This window comes from Montipora capricornis, chromosome 2 (assembly GCF_036669925.1).
Source record: "Montipora capricornis isolate CH-2021 chromosome 2, ASM3666992v2, whole genome shotgun sequence".
Lineage (NCBI taxonomy): Eukaryota > Metazoa > Cnidaria > Anthozoa > Scleractinia > Acroporidae > Montipora > Montipora capricornis.
The window spans coordinates 58,068,332-58,084,270 of NC_090884.1; the positions used below are offsets into that span (position 1 = coordinate 58,068,332).

Sequence of the window (15,939 nt, forward strand, 5' to 3'; positions counted from 1 at the left end):
AACAGGCTAAATGGAGTTTTGAGTTTTTGTTGGTTCCTTTTTTTCTTTCAGAATCCTGCGATGATTCCGAAATCAGCCTGAGACAGCACGTAGAGCACCCAGAGTGGAAGAGGCGTGAATAGGTGAACTTGCGTCCATCCGTCCACAGCTACCACAACATGGATGACGCAGACGTTTTCAGGGATGCCGTATTTCACCTCCTCCCACCGTTGGAAGGAGATGAAATACCGCATTTTGCAGTAGGGCCCGCGGAATTTGAAAATTTTCAAGCAACGTTTTCATATTAGGGACATTTAGCATCGCGTTTTCAAGGTCGACCGCAAACTTCAAACCGCTGTTAGCCGTTGGCGGTTTGCTGTTTGCCGTAGGGACAAAAATAGACTTCAGCATAACGTTCAGCATATGGCAGGAAAAAACGCGCCATGTATTAAAATGTTTTAATTTAACCGAGCCAGTGTCCTCAAGAGTTAAAGAGTTAAAAAAACATAACATTGCTTGAAACGTGACTTCCTACAGAATTTTAAGGTGAAAAACGCTGCGGTAAATCACTCACCGCAAGAAGGGTATCTAGCCGTTAGAACCTTAACTCGACCGCAAGGCCATGTCATGTGACACTCAGAGGTTTGTCGTTTTCCGAAAAATACGCGATGCTAAATTTTAAATAAACTTGTAAAAGAAATAACCAACCTGGGTTTCAAGTTCGATGAATATTTGTGCTGTCATGATCAAGTGAAGCTGCTCTGCGAATCGTCATTCTTCTACATAAGGAACATTGGCACAATCAGAAAGTTCCTTACTGATTCGGCAGCGGAAATTGTCGTACGTGCACTGATAACTTCGAAGTTCTCTTCATTTTGGCTTTCCAAATTACCTGCTAAGGAAACTGCAATCAACACAAAATGCTGCAAATATTGATTATCTGAATGCAAGTTCGACCACATCACTCCAATTCTCATTAAAGACATTAAACTACACTGGCTTGCAGTTCGCTTCAGAATAATTGTTTAAGATATTTCTCCATGCATAGAAATGTCTCCATGGCATAGCTCCAGTCCAGACTATCTAACAGATGCCATCGAGGTTAGAAAATCGTCTAGTTCCCTAAGATCGATCGATGGAGTACTTGTTTGATCTTGGTTGATAGAAGATTGCGCATGGTTGACTACGGAGACAGGGCTTTTCATATAGTAACCCCACGAATTGTTTTGCCAATAGCGTTAAGGAAATCGTCCTCAATTGACATTTTCATTGAAAACCCATTTTTATGAACAATTTCTTTTGAATGCTTAATAAATTATAAATGAAATAGGGCATTCTTACTATTTATTAATTAACATTAGAATTGATAGATGTCTATTACTAATCATGAACGTATGCTAGATTAAACGCATTTTTTAATTGTAAATTAATTCTTGTAAGCATACGTAGTTTTTATGTTTTAACTTTGTAAAGCGCCTTGAAGTTATAATATGAGTTCAATTATTATAATCATTAAAATTATTTGAAAAAGTTAAAAAGATTTGTTTTTCGGGTTTTGACGCATGCCAATCATTTGTGGCAGTTGAGCCTTCAGCTTGACTTCAACTAGTTTCCTTTCCCCCGCGCCTGATTACCTCGGTCCGTACATACATCTTATTCGATGGTTTAACATATTATGTAGATTTGTTTAGCGAAGCCTAAAAGCGGAGCTTTCGTTTCTAGCCCCAGAAAGCAATATAGTGTATATGGAAATACTTATGCTTCTCCATAAAGTACAATGTTAATTGTTGTTAGTGTAAACAGTGTACAGTGATTAAACATCTCTAAGCTAACAGCAGTAAACAAACAAGCCTTGCAAACAATAACCAACAATTTTCCGTTAGGTTGTTACACCCTCTCTGTTCAGTTTAGAACAAATCGCAGGTTCGTGCTTATCAAACTGCGTTTCATAGTCTTATCTGGCCAAAAAGAACCTAAACTCTCCCAAACATTGCTTACAAGTGCATTCGTTGCAGATAAATGTACTGCAATCCAATATAAATTTATACGGCGTCGAGAGTTTGGTTGTATTTTACATATGTCTGACGAATGATGACAAGAAAACCCGCCATGTCTGCTGTAAGATTGAATGGCGACGTGGTGTGTGATTGTTGAAATATGCCAGAATCTCTGTCAACACGGAATTGCAAACGTTTTCAGGCCTTCTTGGTTTTTCTTTAGCGGCTTTCTGCAAAATATGTGAGCTAGCGAGGCATGCATTACCAAGGAAAACAATTAAGCTTACCAGAAAGCTAACCCGTTGTACATTTATCAAATCGAAAGTGATTCAGCGTTATCTGTACTCTTTTATAAAATAATTAGGATTCTACGCGCACTCTCATTGGTCAATAGCTGTGATTAGATGATAGTATGGAAACACCGCTGTGACATCACACGAATTTTGATTGGTTATGTATTGTCAGACGTGCGTTTGATTGCATGGTTGGTAAGAAATATTAGCGTGTGTCAAGAAAATCTTTCTAAATCAACAATTTTTCTTCATTTGTCGAATTATCTTTGAGAAATATTTTATAAAAGCAATAGAGGACTTTTTTCCGCGTTTCCATAGCCTCATCTAAACACTCGGGGGAGTTGGGAGAATTCTCGACAGTCATGCAAACCATCGAATGCGTCTCGGGTTTGCATAACTGTCTTGAATTTTCCCAACTCCCCCTCGTGTTTAAATGAGGCTATGGGCACTTAAGGCGCGTTTACACGACAGAGGAAAAATGGCACGGGTTCGATAAAAAGTGGCACGGTTCCAATCATTTTTGACAGTGAACTTTTATAGGCGCCTATTGTCCCGTAGCGGAACGGATAAAAGTTCACTGTTTCTTTACAAAAATGATTGGAACCGTGCCACTTTTTATCGAACCCGTGCCATTTTTCCTCTGTCGTGTAAACGCGTCTTTATGGCCCCGTAGCAGAACGGATAAAAGTTCACTGTTTCTTTATAAAAATGATTGGAACCGTTCCACTTGTTATCGAACCCCTGCCTTTTTTCCTCTGTCGTGTAAACGCGCCTTACAGTACAGTGCAGACATCAAAGTCGATCCCTAAGAGGTATGGAAGAAAAATTAAGAGTAACAGAAAATTCGAGTTATGCAATTAAGAATGATATTGTCAATAGATGGTCCTTATTGATGCTAGGATTGGCTGCATTGAACAAACCCTCTGCAACATTGTCCTCTACGTGAAACGTTTTAAACATTCGAATCCGAAATACGTTACAAAACAAAGTTTGCATCAAAAGTGCAATTGTGTTATAGAGATCTCTGTATGTATCTGTGTAACCGTAACATAACCTAAATAAAATAAGCGTCCTGTATCCTGCCCCTGAGTAATAGTCTTAGGGTGACAATCATGTAATAGCGTCCCTTTGGTTGATCATGTATACGTGCGCGTGGTACACGAAATCAGAGCGGTAGCGCACTTTACACGACAGACAATCATACTGTTGATTGGTTAAATAGAGCGGTTTTCAAATGAGTGTCGTAAAACCAAAACCAAACTAATTACTTTGGCCAATCAAAAAGCACAGAGACAATCCAGTAACCCAATCAAAACTCCAAGTAATTACACGTAGCCGACACAAGGCGCGGGAAAATGTGCACGCGCAAGCCACGATTGGTTTTGGTTTCACTTCTGATTGGCTGAAAAAATGGCGCGAGAACTTTCAACCAATCACTGCGTGAAGTAAATGCAAAACCAAAGCAATTCGCTAATTACTTTCGACACTGAATTGAAAACCGCTCTATCCCTTTCATCCATCACCGTACTAAAAACTGCATGGTTCATTATTGTAAGGTCGGCGCACTCAGGAACAAGTTCCATTAAAAATATATTAGGCAACCTCACCTTTTAATCCCCAATACTTGGCTCTTAACCTGAAGCAAATTTGGTTTCCTAGTACTTAGCCCGTGTCATTAGATCTTGGTTTATTCACAGAACAGACAGGTTACATTTGTGATGAATTTTAGGGATGAAAACTGAGTACAAAGTAAAACTCAAATCATCAGTTATCTGTAAAACTTAATAACCAATCTAAAAGCATACAAGAACTTGAAAACACATAAGTCAGATTAACTGCTGATATACATCCCGGTGGTTGTACTTCTACGTAGTATATACAAAAATGATTACAAGTAACTGACTTAGAAACTTGGCAATTTGGTTAATGCAGCTTCAGCCTTTTCACGGTAAATAACCGCGTCGTAAACGCGCGTCAGATGATTGCGTTATTTTTATTGTGGGTCCCTTCTTTGCATCCCGACATTTGTAATTCTCCACACATCTCACATCACGGACATCACACAATCTTGTAATGTTTACAGAGACATACAGAATAGAGGTTTCACAAGAAAGGTATCAAACATTGGTTATTCTCGCCAAGGTAGTCAAAATACTTGTCCCGTTCAGATAAATCAATTTATTGATTAGTTTTAGCCCTCTTTCTGCTTAGGAAGTTACGTTCCATGTCAATAGAAACAGTTTTCAATTTTCACGGAAAACTGCCGTCTACAAAGTAACCCTTAAACTTCTGAATAGAAGACCACATAGTCCTACTTCGTGACTAGATGCACCACAAATGAAATCTTATAATATCACATCACGATCGAGTCAAACAAACTAGCGATCAAAGTGTAATTTTACCTTCGGTGAATGATCTCTTCAGCAACGAGCAGGAGAGGTCTTTGCTCTTGGTCTGTGTACCACGGATAGCAACAGAACTTCCGGCAAAAAGATTTAAAATGCTCGATTAGAAAAAGCGCACACCTCGCCAGCTGAGAGAGAACGGCAAATGTGACGAACATGGACACTAACGCTGGGACAAATGCCAAGGCACACACCTCAAACCACTCTAGAGCTTTCAGACTGGATTTGCTCGGCCCGTCAATTGTGATACCAAATGACAGCAGGGCTGCTTTTGCAAGGTTGATGATAGCAATTAAAGATATGGCTATAAGCGACAAAGTTTCAGCTTTATTTGCCATGGGATATCGATAGGGACTCTTCCAAACATGATGGATTGTTATCAACAAGCATGCTGCCGCCTGGAAAACCATTCGTAACATAAGATTTGTGATGAACGCTTCACAAGCGAGAAGAATGAACCTTCGACCGATCAAAACGCTCTCCCAGTAAAGTGTTCCGTTGTCATTATCATTTGGAGGACGAAAAGGACCATGGACTATGTCCAAGAGTTCTTTGTTGACTACATGCTGCTCAGCATAATCCTGGCGTCTCCTATGCAGTATTTCTTTGACCAGCCAATACATAAGAAATGGCAGTGTAATTATACAAGCAGCGAGGAACTCACCTGCTGTAATAGAAGATCTGTATAGCTTGGAAGATCCACAGTAGAGGACGACGATTAAAGGAACCAGGAAAAATGCAATGTAAGCAAGGAGAAGATACTGCCACCATTGCATGCATGGGATATTTGCATCGATAAAAAGCCTTCTTCCAGATCCGATAGAGACACAGTGCACTAGCCTAAAAGACGTCTCTGTGAGCCTCTCGTATCCAAGTAACAGCACTTCCATGACAACGGCCATATAACAGATGAGGGACGGCTTTCCCTTGCCCATTAACACGTTGAAAACAGAATGCACAATATAAATGACCAAAACGTCAGTCATAATAAAAAATACTGTAGACGAAAGGAGAGTCTGTTTTGTTGTTGCGGTGAGTCCTGCAAATGGACAGCCAACGTCTTGATTGGTCGATTGGACATGAAAATTATAAGCAGAAATTACAAAGTGGATAAAAGGAATCTCTCCAGTAAGTTCTTCTATAGGGACCACCATCACAGTCTCGGCTGCTTGATAAAAATAAAACGTTATTTTTAAATAGCCAGTATCGGAATGTTCAGCATCAACAATGCCGTCTACTTCTTCTCCCGAGGGACTTTCTCCTCTTTTCCTAAACCACAACATTTGGTTTGTCAGGATGTGCAGTATCGGAGGCTTTTGCAAAAGATAAAGAGCAAGTATTATCGTCAAAAAGATGGTCACAACCCACACAGAATAGTCGTTGCATTTTGTCAACTTGCGACAGTTACTTGAGAAAAGAGTCTCAGTAAACCCCTTTGCACATTGTCCACAGAGAGTACCGTTCCTGTTTCCTTGGCAACTGTTATAACCTGTTGAAACAGTTGAAGGACAGTAATGTTCAGGACAGGCGATAAATTGTAGCTCCTGGGGACGGCTAGATGTTGAATAACCCCAGAAATTTGGTTTCGCAGCAATATTACTTTCAATGCAGGTGGCTCCGAAGGGACATGTATAGCACTCAGGAGTGGAGGTCACGGCTAAGCCTTCTGAAACCCCTGTTTGAAGGCTGTAATAACCAGGAGAGCAGGGTTTACAAGAATACTTCAAAACTGTAGTGTTCAATATGCAAATGCTCTTGTTTTGCTCTGTGTATACAAAATGCGTGCTATTTTCTAATAAAAGCCTCTGTCCTTCGCTACACTTTATCTTCGATCTTTCATCCATATCAAAAAATCCCCCATTAGAGATATCAACAACTGGAACAGTGCTCCTGCTAAATTTCAGTGATATCATTGATGTGTTTTCAAGTCTTAAAGGACCTCCGCTTCCAGAATACAGGAAGCTACCTGCATTATACAAGGGGCCGGTTGAAACTGTCATATTTTCCTTTGTCCTCAAAAACGAGCAATCTACGAAATCTACGCGGCCTGTTCCAAATGCAGAATAGACGTGTCCAGTACGATGAATGCCAAAGTTGTCACGAAAATTACATCGCCTAAACGTGGTGTTACCATTGCTGATATAGACAGCTCCAACTTGAATTCCTAAGTTTTCAACAAAAGTCGTATCCTCAAACAGTATATGACTGTTGTAATGCCATGAGGGGTGTGTACCTCGAGTGTTCACACACCCAAAATTACGCGCTTTGTCTGGATTTAATAAAACAGAGATGGCGCCAGCTGCTGTCTCGTAGAAGTAACCAGTTTTGTTATTTCTCCATGTTCGTCGGTAAGCGACAACACAATTACGAAAGAGCGAGCGTCTTATTATCACATGTTTCAGCCCTTCAAATAAAAGAGCAAAGTAGCTGGGTGGTCTGTGGTGGAATTCATTATTGTCAATTTCGATGACCGCCTTTGAGAAATTGACATGTTTGAGTTGTGGGATCATTAAGCGAATAGCATAACTATTGCTAACTTCGTCCCAAGTCACTGTTTCGTTGCTCGTGGTAAACCGGGTGTTTCTGATACCTACATGGACTGATGTTGGATCTAATAAAGTTAGCATCGTGTCATAGATATTATTAACAAAAGAACAATTATCAATGTAAATATTAATTGGAAAAGAGTCGTTTTTCGGAGGTGATGACACTATTTGCAATCCATATCTAAAAGAGATGAATGTAACGTTGAAAAGATTAATGCGATATTTGGGACTTACGAACAGACCTGCCCTTTTATTTACTTTACTCTCCAGGAAACTGTCCGAAACTGTTACCATTCCTGCTTTTCCATTTCCGGCCACTATTTGGACAATCCTCCCTTTCGTCGGGTTCAACGCATCTTCCTTGAAAATACATTTTGAAATTGTTACATTACTTTGGCCTCCGGCAGTAACTACCCGAAAAGCTCCGGCGCTTCTTCTTCGAATTTTCTTCGTAAACCTGGACTCCTCTAGTGTCACAATTCCACCATCTAGCAAAACGTCTACATCTATGCATTTTTTTTTGTATCGATATCCTCTCCACTGTTTAATAGTTACATTCCTGACGCCAAAATGTAACCTGTGGGCAGGAGATTCAGTGCTGGTGAAAGGACTAGGCCTTCTTCCAATTGATATTGCGCATCCAGTCCGGGCTGTACATTGGCTGAATGTAACATTGGCGAGGTCGATTGTTAGAAATCCATGTTTGCTATTGGCATAAAGCGATCCGCCGGCGCCAGCTTTATTGTTATGGAAATAAGAGTTTACAATCCTCAAAGATCCATTAATTTTTGCAGTGATAGACAAGCAAGAGCCGGAATTGTTTTTCGAAACAGATTGGTTGTAAAACAACGAACCTTTAATGATTATAGCTGCCCTGTCGGACTGAACCACAATGCACTGCACGTCTGGGTTGTCATGGCAAGTGATGGAGATGAACTTCGCTTTTGTTTCTCTAGAACGTGAGAAATATAAGCTTTGCAAACTTTGTTTTGATTTCCCATGGAATTTTCCATTGTGATATAACCTGACATCTTTGTATGTTTCCTCTGTAACCGCCGTCGAAACGTTAACACTTATGAAGGGACCTTTACTGCCAGAACTGATAACCTTAGTGCAAGAAATGTACAAGTATATTGGACACAATTCATCATCTTGAACCGATGTGATCTTCATGATTCCTACGTCAGAACGGCGTTGGCCGTATAGGCCATTGTTTTCAAGCATAGCATTTTTGATGTTAAGACTAACAGAAACACTTTTCCTTTCAGTTTTATTTATTAGGAGAACGTTGATGCATTGAGAGTTATTGTAAAAAACTGAATTGCTCTGAATATCAAGCTGGAAAGATGTAATGTTCTGTATTGCAATAGCTAAGGCACTTAAAGCATCATCGAAAGAACAGTTGTGGATTAGGACGTGTTGACAGTCGTCACAACTAATCGGCGTTTGTTGAAAATCGATTCCTGACAGCTCTAACCTGAATGTCTCCTGCTCATCATTTGTCTTTTGAAAATGAAATCCTTCAGGGCATAAAACGTGTGTAGTGGAGTATAAACCCTCAATAGTCAAACTTTTGTTGATATAAATACCTCGATGATCAATGGGAATATTGCGATCGGCTTTACAGCCATATGGGCATTCCTTGGTCCCACGTCCATCCAGATAAATGTACCCGCCATAGTCCACGTGATGAACGGCAAGGGCAATGGTTTTACAGGGGAGACTTTGACTGCCACAAGTTTTACAGTCATTTCCATGAAGAGACACAAATACTTTCGCGAGTTTGGAACCTGAAATTGTTAATGAGAGGAAAAATGTGTATTGCTATGCGAAGAGGAAGGACCATTGTATAAACGGTCCGCTCAACGATCAAGGAAAAATTAACGACCAAATGACCTGGGTTTTTGACGTCTTGTAAGATCTTCCTCCGGAAAATTGCTAAATTCATAGTTCTTTTACTAGTTTTTTTTCTTTTTGCAATTTTTTGACGAATTTTGCGATTTACGCTCGGATGCGTTTTGAGGCCTATTGTGTAAAACTACGGCTTCAAATAATATCCAGTTAAAGTCCTGTATTTCATAACACTTGATAAAAGGGGGAAAAAAAGAAGTGAAAAAAAGATTAAAGTATCATTGCATTCCACCCCAAGGTAAAGAAACCGCGACCCTTAGGTATCGAACCGACTCTAGCAAGCTGGTGCACTTTACACTGAAGCATACGGCATAGTGATCGTCACAATGCTCGTCTCTACGCTACGCTAATCAAACAAATGAAAACGTTGCTAACCAAATTCCTTAAAAGTTAAAGGAACATAAAACCAATAAGACACCGTGGTGTTGCTATGGTAACTTCCTACATATATAACTTGTCGAATGAATGATCTTGCCATTTTGGACACTAAACAGGTAATACATGTACATGCCTTCAATCATCTATCAAACAACAGGTTCCTTAAAATATGGGAATGGTTTTGAAACTGTTCGATGCTCCGCTTGCGCACTTACGCGAAGAGCCAGGCTAGAACCAAAGGAATCTCTCAGTTCGTCCTCCCGGAAATCAACAGTGCTTATCTTTAATCAGTGCGTTTCTAATCACTAGCATGGCCACTTGTCGAGAGTCAAGTTCGACCTCAAAATTTTATTTCTCACTGGGACCCTTAGACCGGCAAGGAATGCGAAACTATTTTAAATAAGGTTTAACATGAATCATCGTTGCGGATTCATAACCGAGCGGTCATCGAACGACTTGGCAATAACATTGATTTATTGTTTCAGTTTTGCCTCCGTGTACAGTTTTTCATCACCACGAAAACCCCGATTTCTATGTTCAGCTTTTGACTTCGAGCGTGCTGCAAAAGAGAAGGAAATTGAAAGACTACATATTTCCCCTTAACCATTCCCAAACAATCAGAAATTCAACTTCTCCTTGCGAAAAATAAGGGGCAAAAATCCTTTCATTTGATAATAACTTTGGAAAAGTCATTTGCAACGTTACAGAACGCACACTGAAGATGACAACATGTTTTAACACAACTTTTGATAAAAATGATTTCGAATTAATAACGATGCTATTGAAAAAATGTTTAAATTGTCCTCAATTTTAATTTTGTCACAACGTTCTGCCGGTACATTTAGCACTACTGAGAAATTGCTTGAGGAATCAAATAAGGAACTCGATCATTAACTTAAAGGAATTATCGTATGACATGTAAAAAATAGCTTAGCATTTGCTTAGTCTCTTCGATCTCGATACTTGACATCCGTCGTCAGTGGTAAGTTATACAGTTTCCACAACTCGAAATTAAGTAAACAGTTTTTTTTCCTAATTTATCATTAGCTGATACTTCCACACTGAGCTGGTGCCGTCTATTTCGTTAAAATTATTGTATTTATATGCATATCACTTCGGCGGTCAAGTAGCTGGAATATTTGTCCAAGACTCACACTGTAGAAAGAATATCTACCAAAGTGTGAGACAGACTATTTTCCGAGTTAGGATTTCGAGTTGGATTTCGAATTGAATTTTCCAGTTGGACTTCGAGTTGGGTTTTCCAGTTGGATTTCGAATTGGAAGGTGAAGGGTTTTGACAGGCCTACGCGACTCCTACGTTCGCGACGGGATGTGTACAAAACATGGACCCCAGGTCCATGGACCATCACTGTGGACCCGGTCCATGGACCCCTTCATGGACCTGGTGCATGGACCACCACTGTGGACCCGGTCCATGGACCCCTTCATAGACCTGGTCCATGGACCACCCCTGTGGACCACCCCTTATTTTCTGGTTACAGGCAAAAATTCTTCAAATGAAAGAGAGGAGCGATTCATGGACAAATTAAACAGGAGCCCATGATTAGGAGCGAACAACAAGTTAGTTTCTTGTGATTGGTCATCGAGCTCCTGTTGGAATTTCATTCGCGGGTAATTCAATCCAAAAGTAAATCGCGGCCTGTAAAAACGCCGTGGCAGGAATATAGAGCTGTTGTTCGTTATGGGCTACTGATTTAATCAACTGTCTCTTATAGACACTTGCACCACCTATTTGATAGCTCCAAAGGGATTTGTCTATAACCTGCACTTCAAATAACCCATTTATTCCATTGATCGAGTCCTTCACCGGAACAAATGAGCCCAACGAATTGACCTGCCCCAAACTGAGTGGCTCCATAGCTCAGTTGGTAGAGCGGATTGCACCAGCATCGCAGTGGTCATAGGTTTGAATTCAGTAGGAGCAGGAGCCCAATTTTACTTGCGTTAAAACCAACTGAATTTTTCTGGGCTGTATAATTAACAATTATTCCATGAGCGCACGTTGGATATGAGATGGTAAATAGCCAACGAGGCGCGTAGCGCCGAGTTGGCTATAACCAGTCTCATATCCAACAAGGGCGAATGGAATAATTGTTTTATTAAATTCCTTTAAACTCCAAAAGTTTAGAAAGTACGAAATGCGGGCGAAAAAAGCGAGCAAATCCGAGCGAAATCAAAAAAACTTGATGAGAACCGATGCGAGGTCATGTAACACCTTGTGGTCAGACAGACGCAGGCTCGTCACAAAAACATTTCTTACCTTTTCGCGTACTTCTAAACGTCGGAATTTAACCCAGCTGTCCAGAAAAACTTTTTTTTTTGCTTTCTTCAGAGAGAAATTTCGCTTTCCGGCGAAAAAACTTGTTAGCTTGGCAACACTTAGATCAATCAGTTACCATATAAGGTCAAACCAAGGTATATGAGCTGATAACCGAGATTGAGTGAACCAATCAGAGCACGAGAATTGCATTATCCCAAGTTGAGAATTTAATAAGAGGCATTATTCCTTAAATTGTCGAGACGGGTGCCAGGATCACTTCCCTCTTTCGTCTTAAGATTTTTCTGCATGTAACTTTACAAAATCAGGGGTAGTCCATGAGCCGGGTCCTTGAAGGGGTCCATGGACTGGGTCCAGAGGGGTGGTCCATGGACCTAGGGTCCATGTTTTGTATACGTCCTTCCTGACGTTGTTCATTTGCCTTTGCCTGTTCAATCCTCTAAACTACTTTGCTTCTGATTAGTTTCTGACAGGCACAATATACTGTTATATTTAGAGGCTTTTTTTTCTTAAAAAGAGCCATAGCATTGTAGCCGCCTGCAATTGTATAGATGTCATGGGTCTGCGTTAACCTGCGCGCGTTTCCCGTTGAGTTTAATACCTCTGTTTAGTGATGCGATTTCCAATACAGCTAGCTCTGGGCTCATTCATATTTGCAAGATATGATTTAGCTTTCCAGGAAAATTTGCTCTGGAAGGACAAACTCTAACATTTTCCGTGAAGATGTATATAGCTTACATTATATATGTGACACTGGGCCCGGCTGTTTTATATTACTGCAATTGCAAGATGTTTGTTGTCACGAATAGATACCGTTGTCTAGCGTCGCCAAAGACTACTGAAACTTTGGTTGTAAAGCTATTAGCTTATATTTAGAGAGCGTTTGGTGTCGCAGAGAATGTGTTTCTTGTATTTTTTATATCCAGTATTTAATCTTCTGATCTCGATGTTTAGGGTTTTGACCTCCGTTGCTGGCTATTCTAGTCATGTCTAGCTGGCAGCACACGATTCTCGTACAGATTTATATCTAACACGCGCAAGTCTGTTGACTGAAGTGAATTATGATTTTGACTGAACCGAATACAAAACCACCAAAACCGAAAGTTTACAGACCCGGATTTTCAAGACCTTAATCGATCTGATACAATAGGGGCACCTGGGCCCGGTTGTTCAAAAGCCGATTAAGGCTAACCCAGATTACAAATTAACCAAGGAGTTTATTTCTCAACTGGCAAATGTTGTTCAACGCTGATATTCGGCAAAGTTTTACATTAGAAGAAGTCAATCTTGAAACACAAAAATAAATAAAAGAAACTTTCACCAAAAAGTTGAAAACATGAAACACAAGTTTATGCTAATCCTGGATTAAGTTAATCGGCTTTCGAACAACCGGGCCCTGGAGGGTACGGACTAAGCTATGTTAATTTCATCACTGTATGTGGAGGCTATTTGTGAATGAGGTATAAATATCTTCTAGTCTCTGTTTGAATTAGGGATTTCGCAAACGCAAAAAGCTATCCTATAGTTCTGAAAAGTACCATCGAAAACCAAGAATTTTGAGAAGCTAGACGTTGATTCAGAGATTCGATTGAAGTCTTCCAGCAATCAGTCATCTGCGACCTGTCTTGACTGCAAAATGGTCTAACATGCAATTGCACAGTTTAATTGTTACCTTTTTGGTGGTCTTCGGGAACTTAGTGTGACGTTTACTGTGATAAGAAAAAGGTACTTGACGTAACTTTTTAAAACAGGAGTCGATTATTGAACTCACTGCCCTTCCATATCGCGATCTTCCTCCAAACGGAAAATTTGGAGATGCCCCTAGCTCATCCTGCTGGCCTTGTAAATTGGTGTCATCGGTACTGATGTCAACACCTTCGTCAACGCTTTCGTCGAAGAATTGGTCTTTCTTAGAGTGACTGGCTTCTTCCTCTTCACCCTTGCTCAGATCTCCCCTTGCCAACTTCGAGGTGGCGTTGATAAAGAAATGTTGGCAATGTCCCGTGCTTAGCCATTGTTGTCTCTTGCCGCACTGTCCTTTGTCTTGCTGCTGCACCATATTATGAGGCCCAGTTACGCAAGATTTAACAGTCATGTGAAGAAAGGTTGACCGCAGGTAGAGGTGTCACCAAAAGAGACACATTGGTGTTGGGCTTAGGGTACCAGGATCTTCGACTGGTGTGATAATACGCAGCCCAGTGTGTAGAGCGTTTCACGCTCTGCTTTACAGTTGCACCAAACGATCTAGCATATTGCTTCGACATATTCACTTTAGATACCGCGTATTCTCAGTGCAATTAAGTATTCCTATGTGAATTCATTGTCACAAGCTATCAGATATTTGACGGCCAGATGGGGTCAATTACGACAACCTCGTTCTCAGGGGCTCTTTGTAAATTGAGACCCTTGGAACGAGGATGCAATTACGACTGCTCAACAAGCAGATATTTCATGATCGATTAGGCTTTCAGTCTTTTTATAGTAATGTAAATCATTATATTGATTCCATTGACTTACCAAACACAGTTCTTTAGCTTCTGCAGGCTTCTCTCTTTCATTTTCAGTTTGCACCTGAACTTGTTTTTTTTTTTCTGAAATTCTCCCAGTTTTTCCCCTCTTCATAAAAAGAGGCGACACAGATCACAATTGCTTTTTGACTTTCTTCCTTTCAAGACACGTTGGCAGTCTCGCAACCTGACCTTTAGTTATAAGCAAGGCCAAAGTCCCAGTTCAAAGGCACACGACCAGAGAGGTTGAAGTTTGTTACGCATTCTTCTCAACCATGACGTCTGCGTTTGACTCCCGCGACACGCGCTCGCGGTTGAGGAAATCAGAAACCAGAAACCAAACAGGCAAAACCGAAAACTGCGTTAGATACCAGATCCGAAAAACCGCTTGTATTTTGGCCGAAAACCGAAAAGCAAATGCTAAAATGAGGAAAAACACAAAACCGTAACAGACAGAAAAACCGAAAAACCGCCCTAAGTATCTGCCACTTTACATGGCTTTGTTCAGGATCCTCCATATTGATCTGATTAGTTGTTGGTATTGGTTCTCTGTACTATAGCTCCTAGTGCAACTCGTACATGTGTGACAATGTTGGACATTCAGTGGCTTGGTACAAATTGCTTAACCGGGTATTTCTTGGCCAACGAATTAGAATCCAACTTGAAAATCCACTCTGCGGTTAGATTTCATTTGTTAGTTAGGAAGACACTATAATAAGACAGTTTAATTTCTTTATACAGCATATGTACTCGGCCTTAGCCGAGTCAAAAAGAAACCAGCAGAATAAAAAAATAGGGGACTGAATTTTTATAATCACGACAAAGTAAAAATTAAAAAGAAATCACCCACAGTACCGCGTTTTCATTTGGTTACTCAACAAAGCACGAGCCTAAGACGGGAGCCAGTGCTTTCCTTGTGGTATCATTCGCAGACGATACAAAAGGAAGTGTCGTGAAACTAGAGAAATGAGATTCCTGGTTTAAACGGATCTTTTGAACAATTTGGCACTTTTTTGCGAAATCTTTTTGTCCCGTCTGGTCTTGTTGTTCGAAATCCAACTCGAAAATACAGCTCGAAAAGCCAACTCGAAAATCCAACTCGAAAATCCAACTCGAGATCCAACTCGAAATCCTAACCCGGTAAACGGGCAACCTCTACCAAAGTAGTATTTCATAAAGATGATAGGCGAAAGTGATTCTAGCAATATAAACTAACAAATTACCTGAGTTTTTGCTTGACCACGCTAACATGAAGAAAGTCGTTATCAAAATTTCTTTATACGCCATTGCCGGTGACTAATGTTTGGCCCACATGATTAATACTGATCTCATCTTTGTAAAAGATTTCTCACGGTGATTATGACTAGCCAATACAAAATGCTTCGAACCAAATCATCACAAGAAATAAAAGTTGGTCGGAAAGCGAAACGCGATTCTGTTTGTTTTATTAAGTTCGGGAATTTGAACGATCCAATCTTCCAAAGTTCAAATGCCCGGAAGGGGGCGGGGGGAGGGGGGATGTTGAAGTATCGAGTTGATCGGAGCATTATTTGATACTAACTTTGAAAAAGTCATTTATATTGTTAGGCCTTGTTTTCACTGGCTTACGCTAGTGAAAACGAAC

At 40.4% G+C, this 15,939-nt stretch overlaps 2 protein-coding genes across 12 annotated transcripts in view; one reads left to right on the forward strand and one right to left on the reverse strand.

Annotated features, from left to right (window-relative positions):
• The window catches only part of LOC138028979 (putative helicase mov-10-B.1), a 128,789-nt gene extending 127,272 nt beyond the window's left edge, over positions 1–1,517 (forward strand). For all 11 annotated transcript variants that reach the window (XM_068876668.1, XM_068876639.1, XM_068876681.1 and 8 more), the window contains one exon: positions 52–1,517. In XM_068876668.1, coding sequence (XP_068732769.1) covers positions 52–122 — 71 coding nt within the window. In that variant the 3' untranslated portion in view covers positions 123–1,517. The remainder of the gene's footprint in view (positions 1–51) is intronic.
• A 3,033-nt stretch (positions 1,518–4,550) lies between these two features.
• On the reverse strand, positions 4,551–15,658 carry LOC138028940 (uncharacterized). The gene is made up of 2 exons (XM_068876590.1): positions 15,539–15,658; positions 4,551–9,010 (listed from the first exon to the last, which is right to left on the reverse strand). The coding sequence occupies exons 1-2, from the start codon at positions 15,600–15,602 to the stop codon at positions 4,668–4,670; spliced, it is 4,407 nt and encodes a 1,468-aa protein (XP_068732691.1). The 5' UTR covers positions 15,603–15,658; the 3' UTR covers positions 4,551–4,667.
• Between the last annotated feature and the right edge of the window lie 281 nt (positions 15,659–15,939).

Coding starts and splice junctions, on each gene's coding strand:
- LOC138028940 (XM_068876590.1), bottom strand. CDS start 15,602: ATGGCGTATAAAGAAATTTTGATAACGACTTTCTTCATGTTAGCGTGG. Junction 9,011..15,538: donor GTGGTCAAGCAAAAACTCAG/GTAATTTGTTAG, acceptor TAACAATTTCAG/GTTCCAAACTCGCGAAAGTA.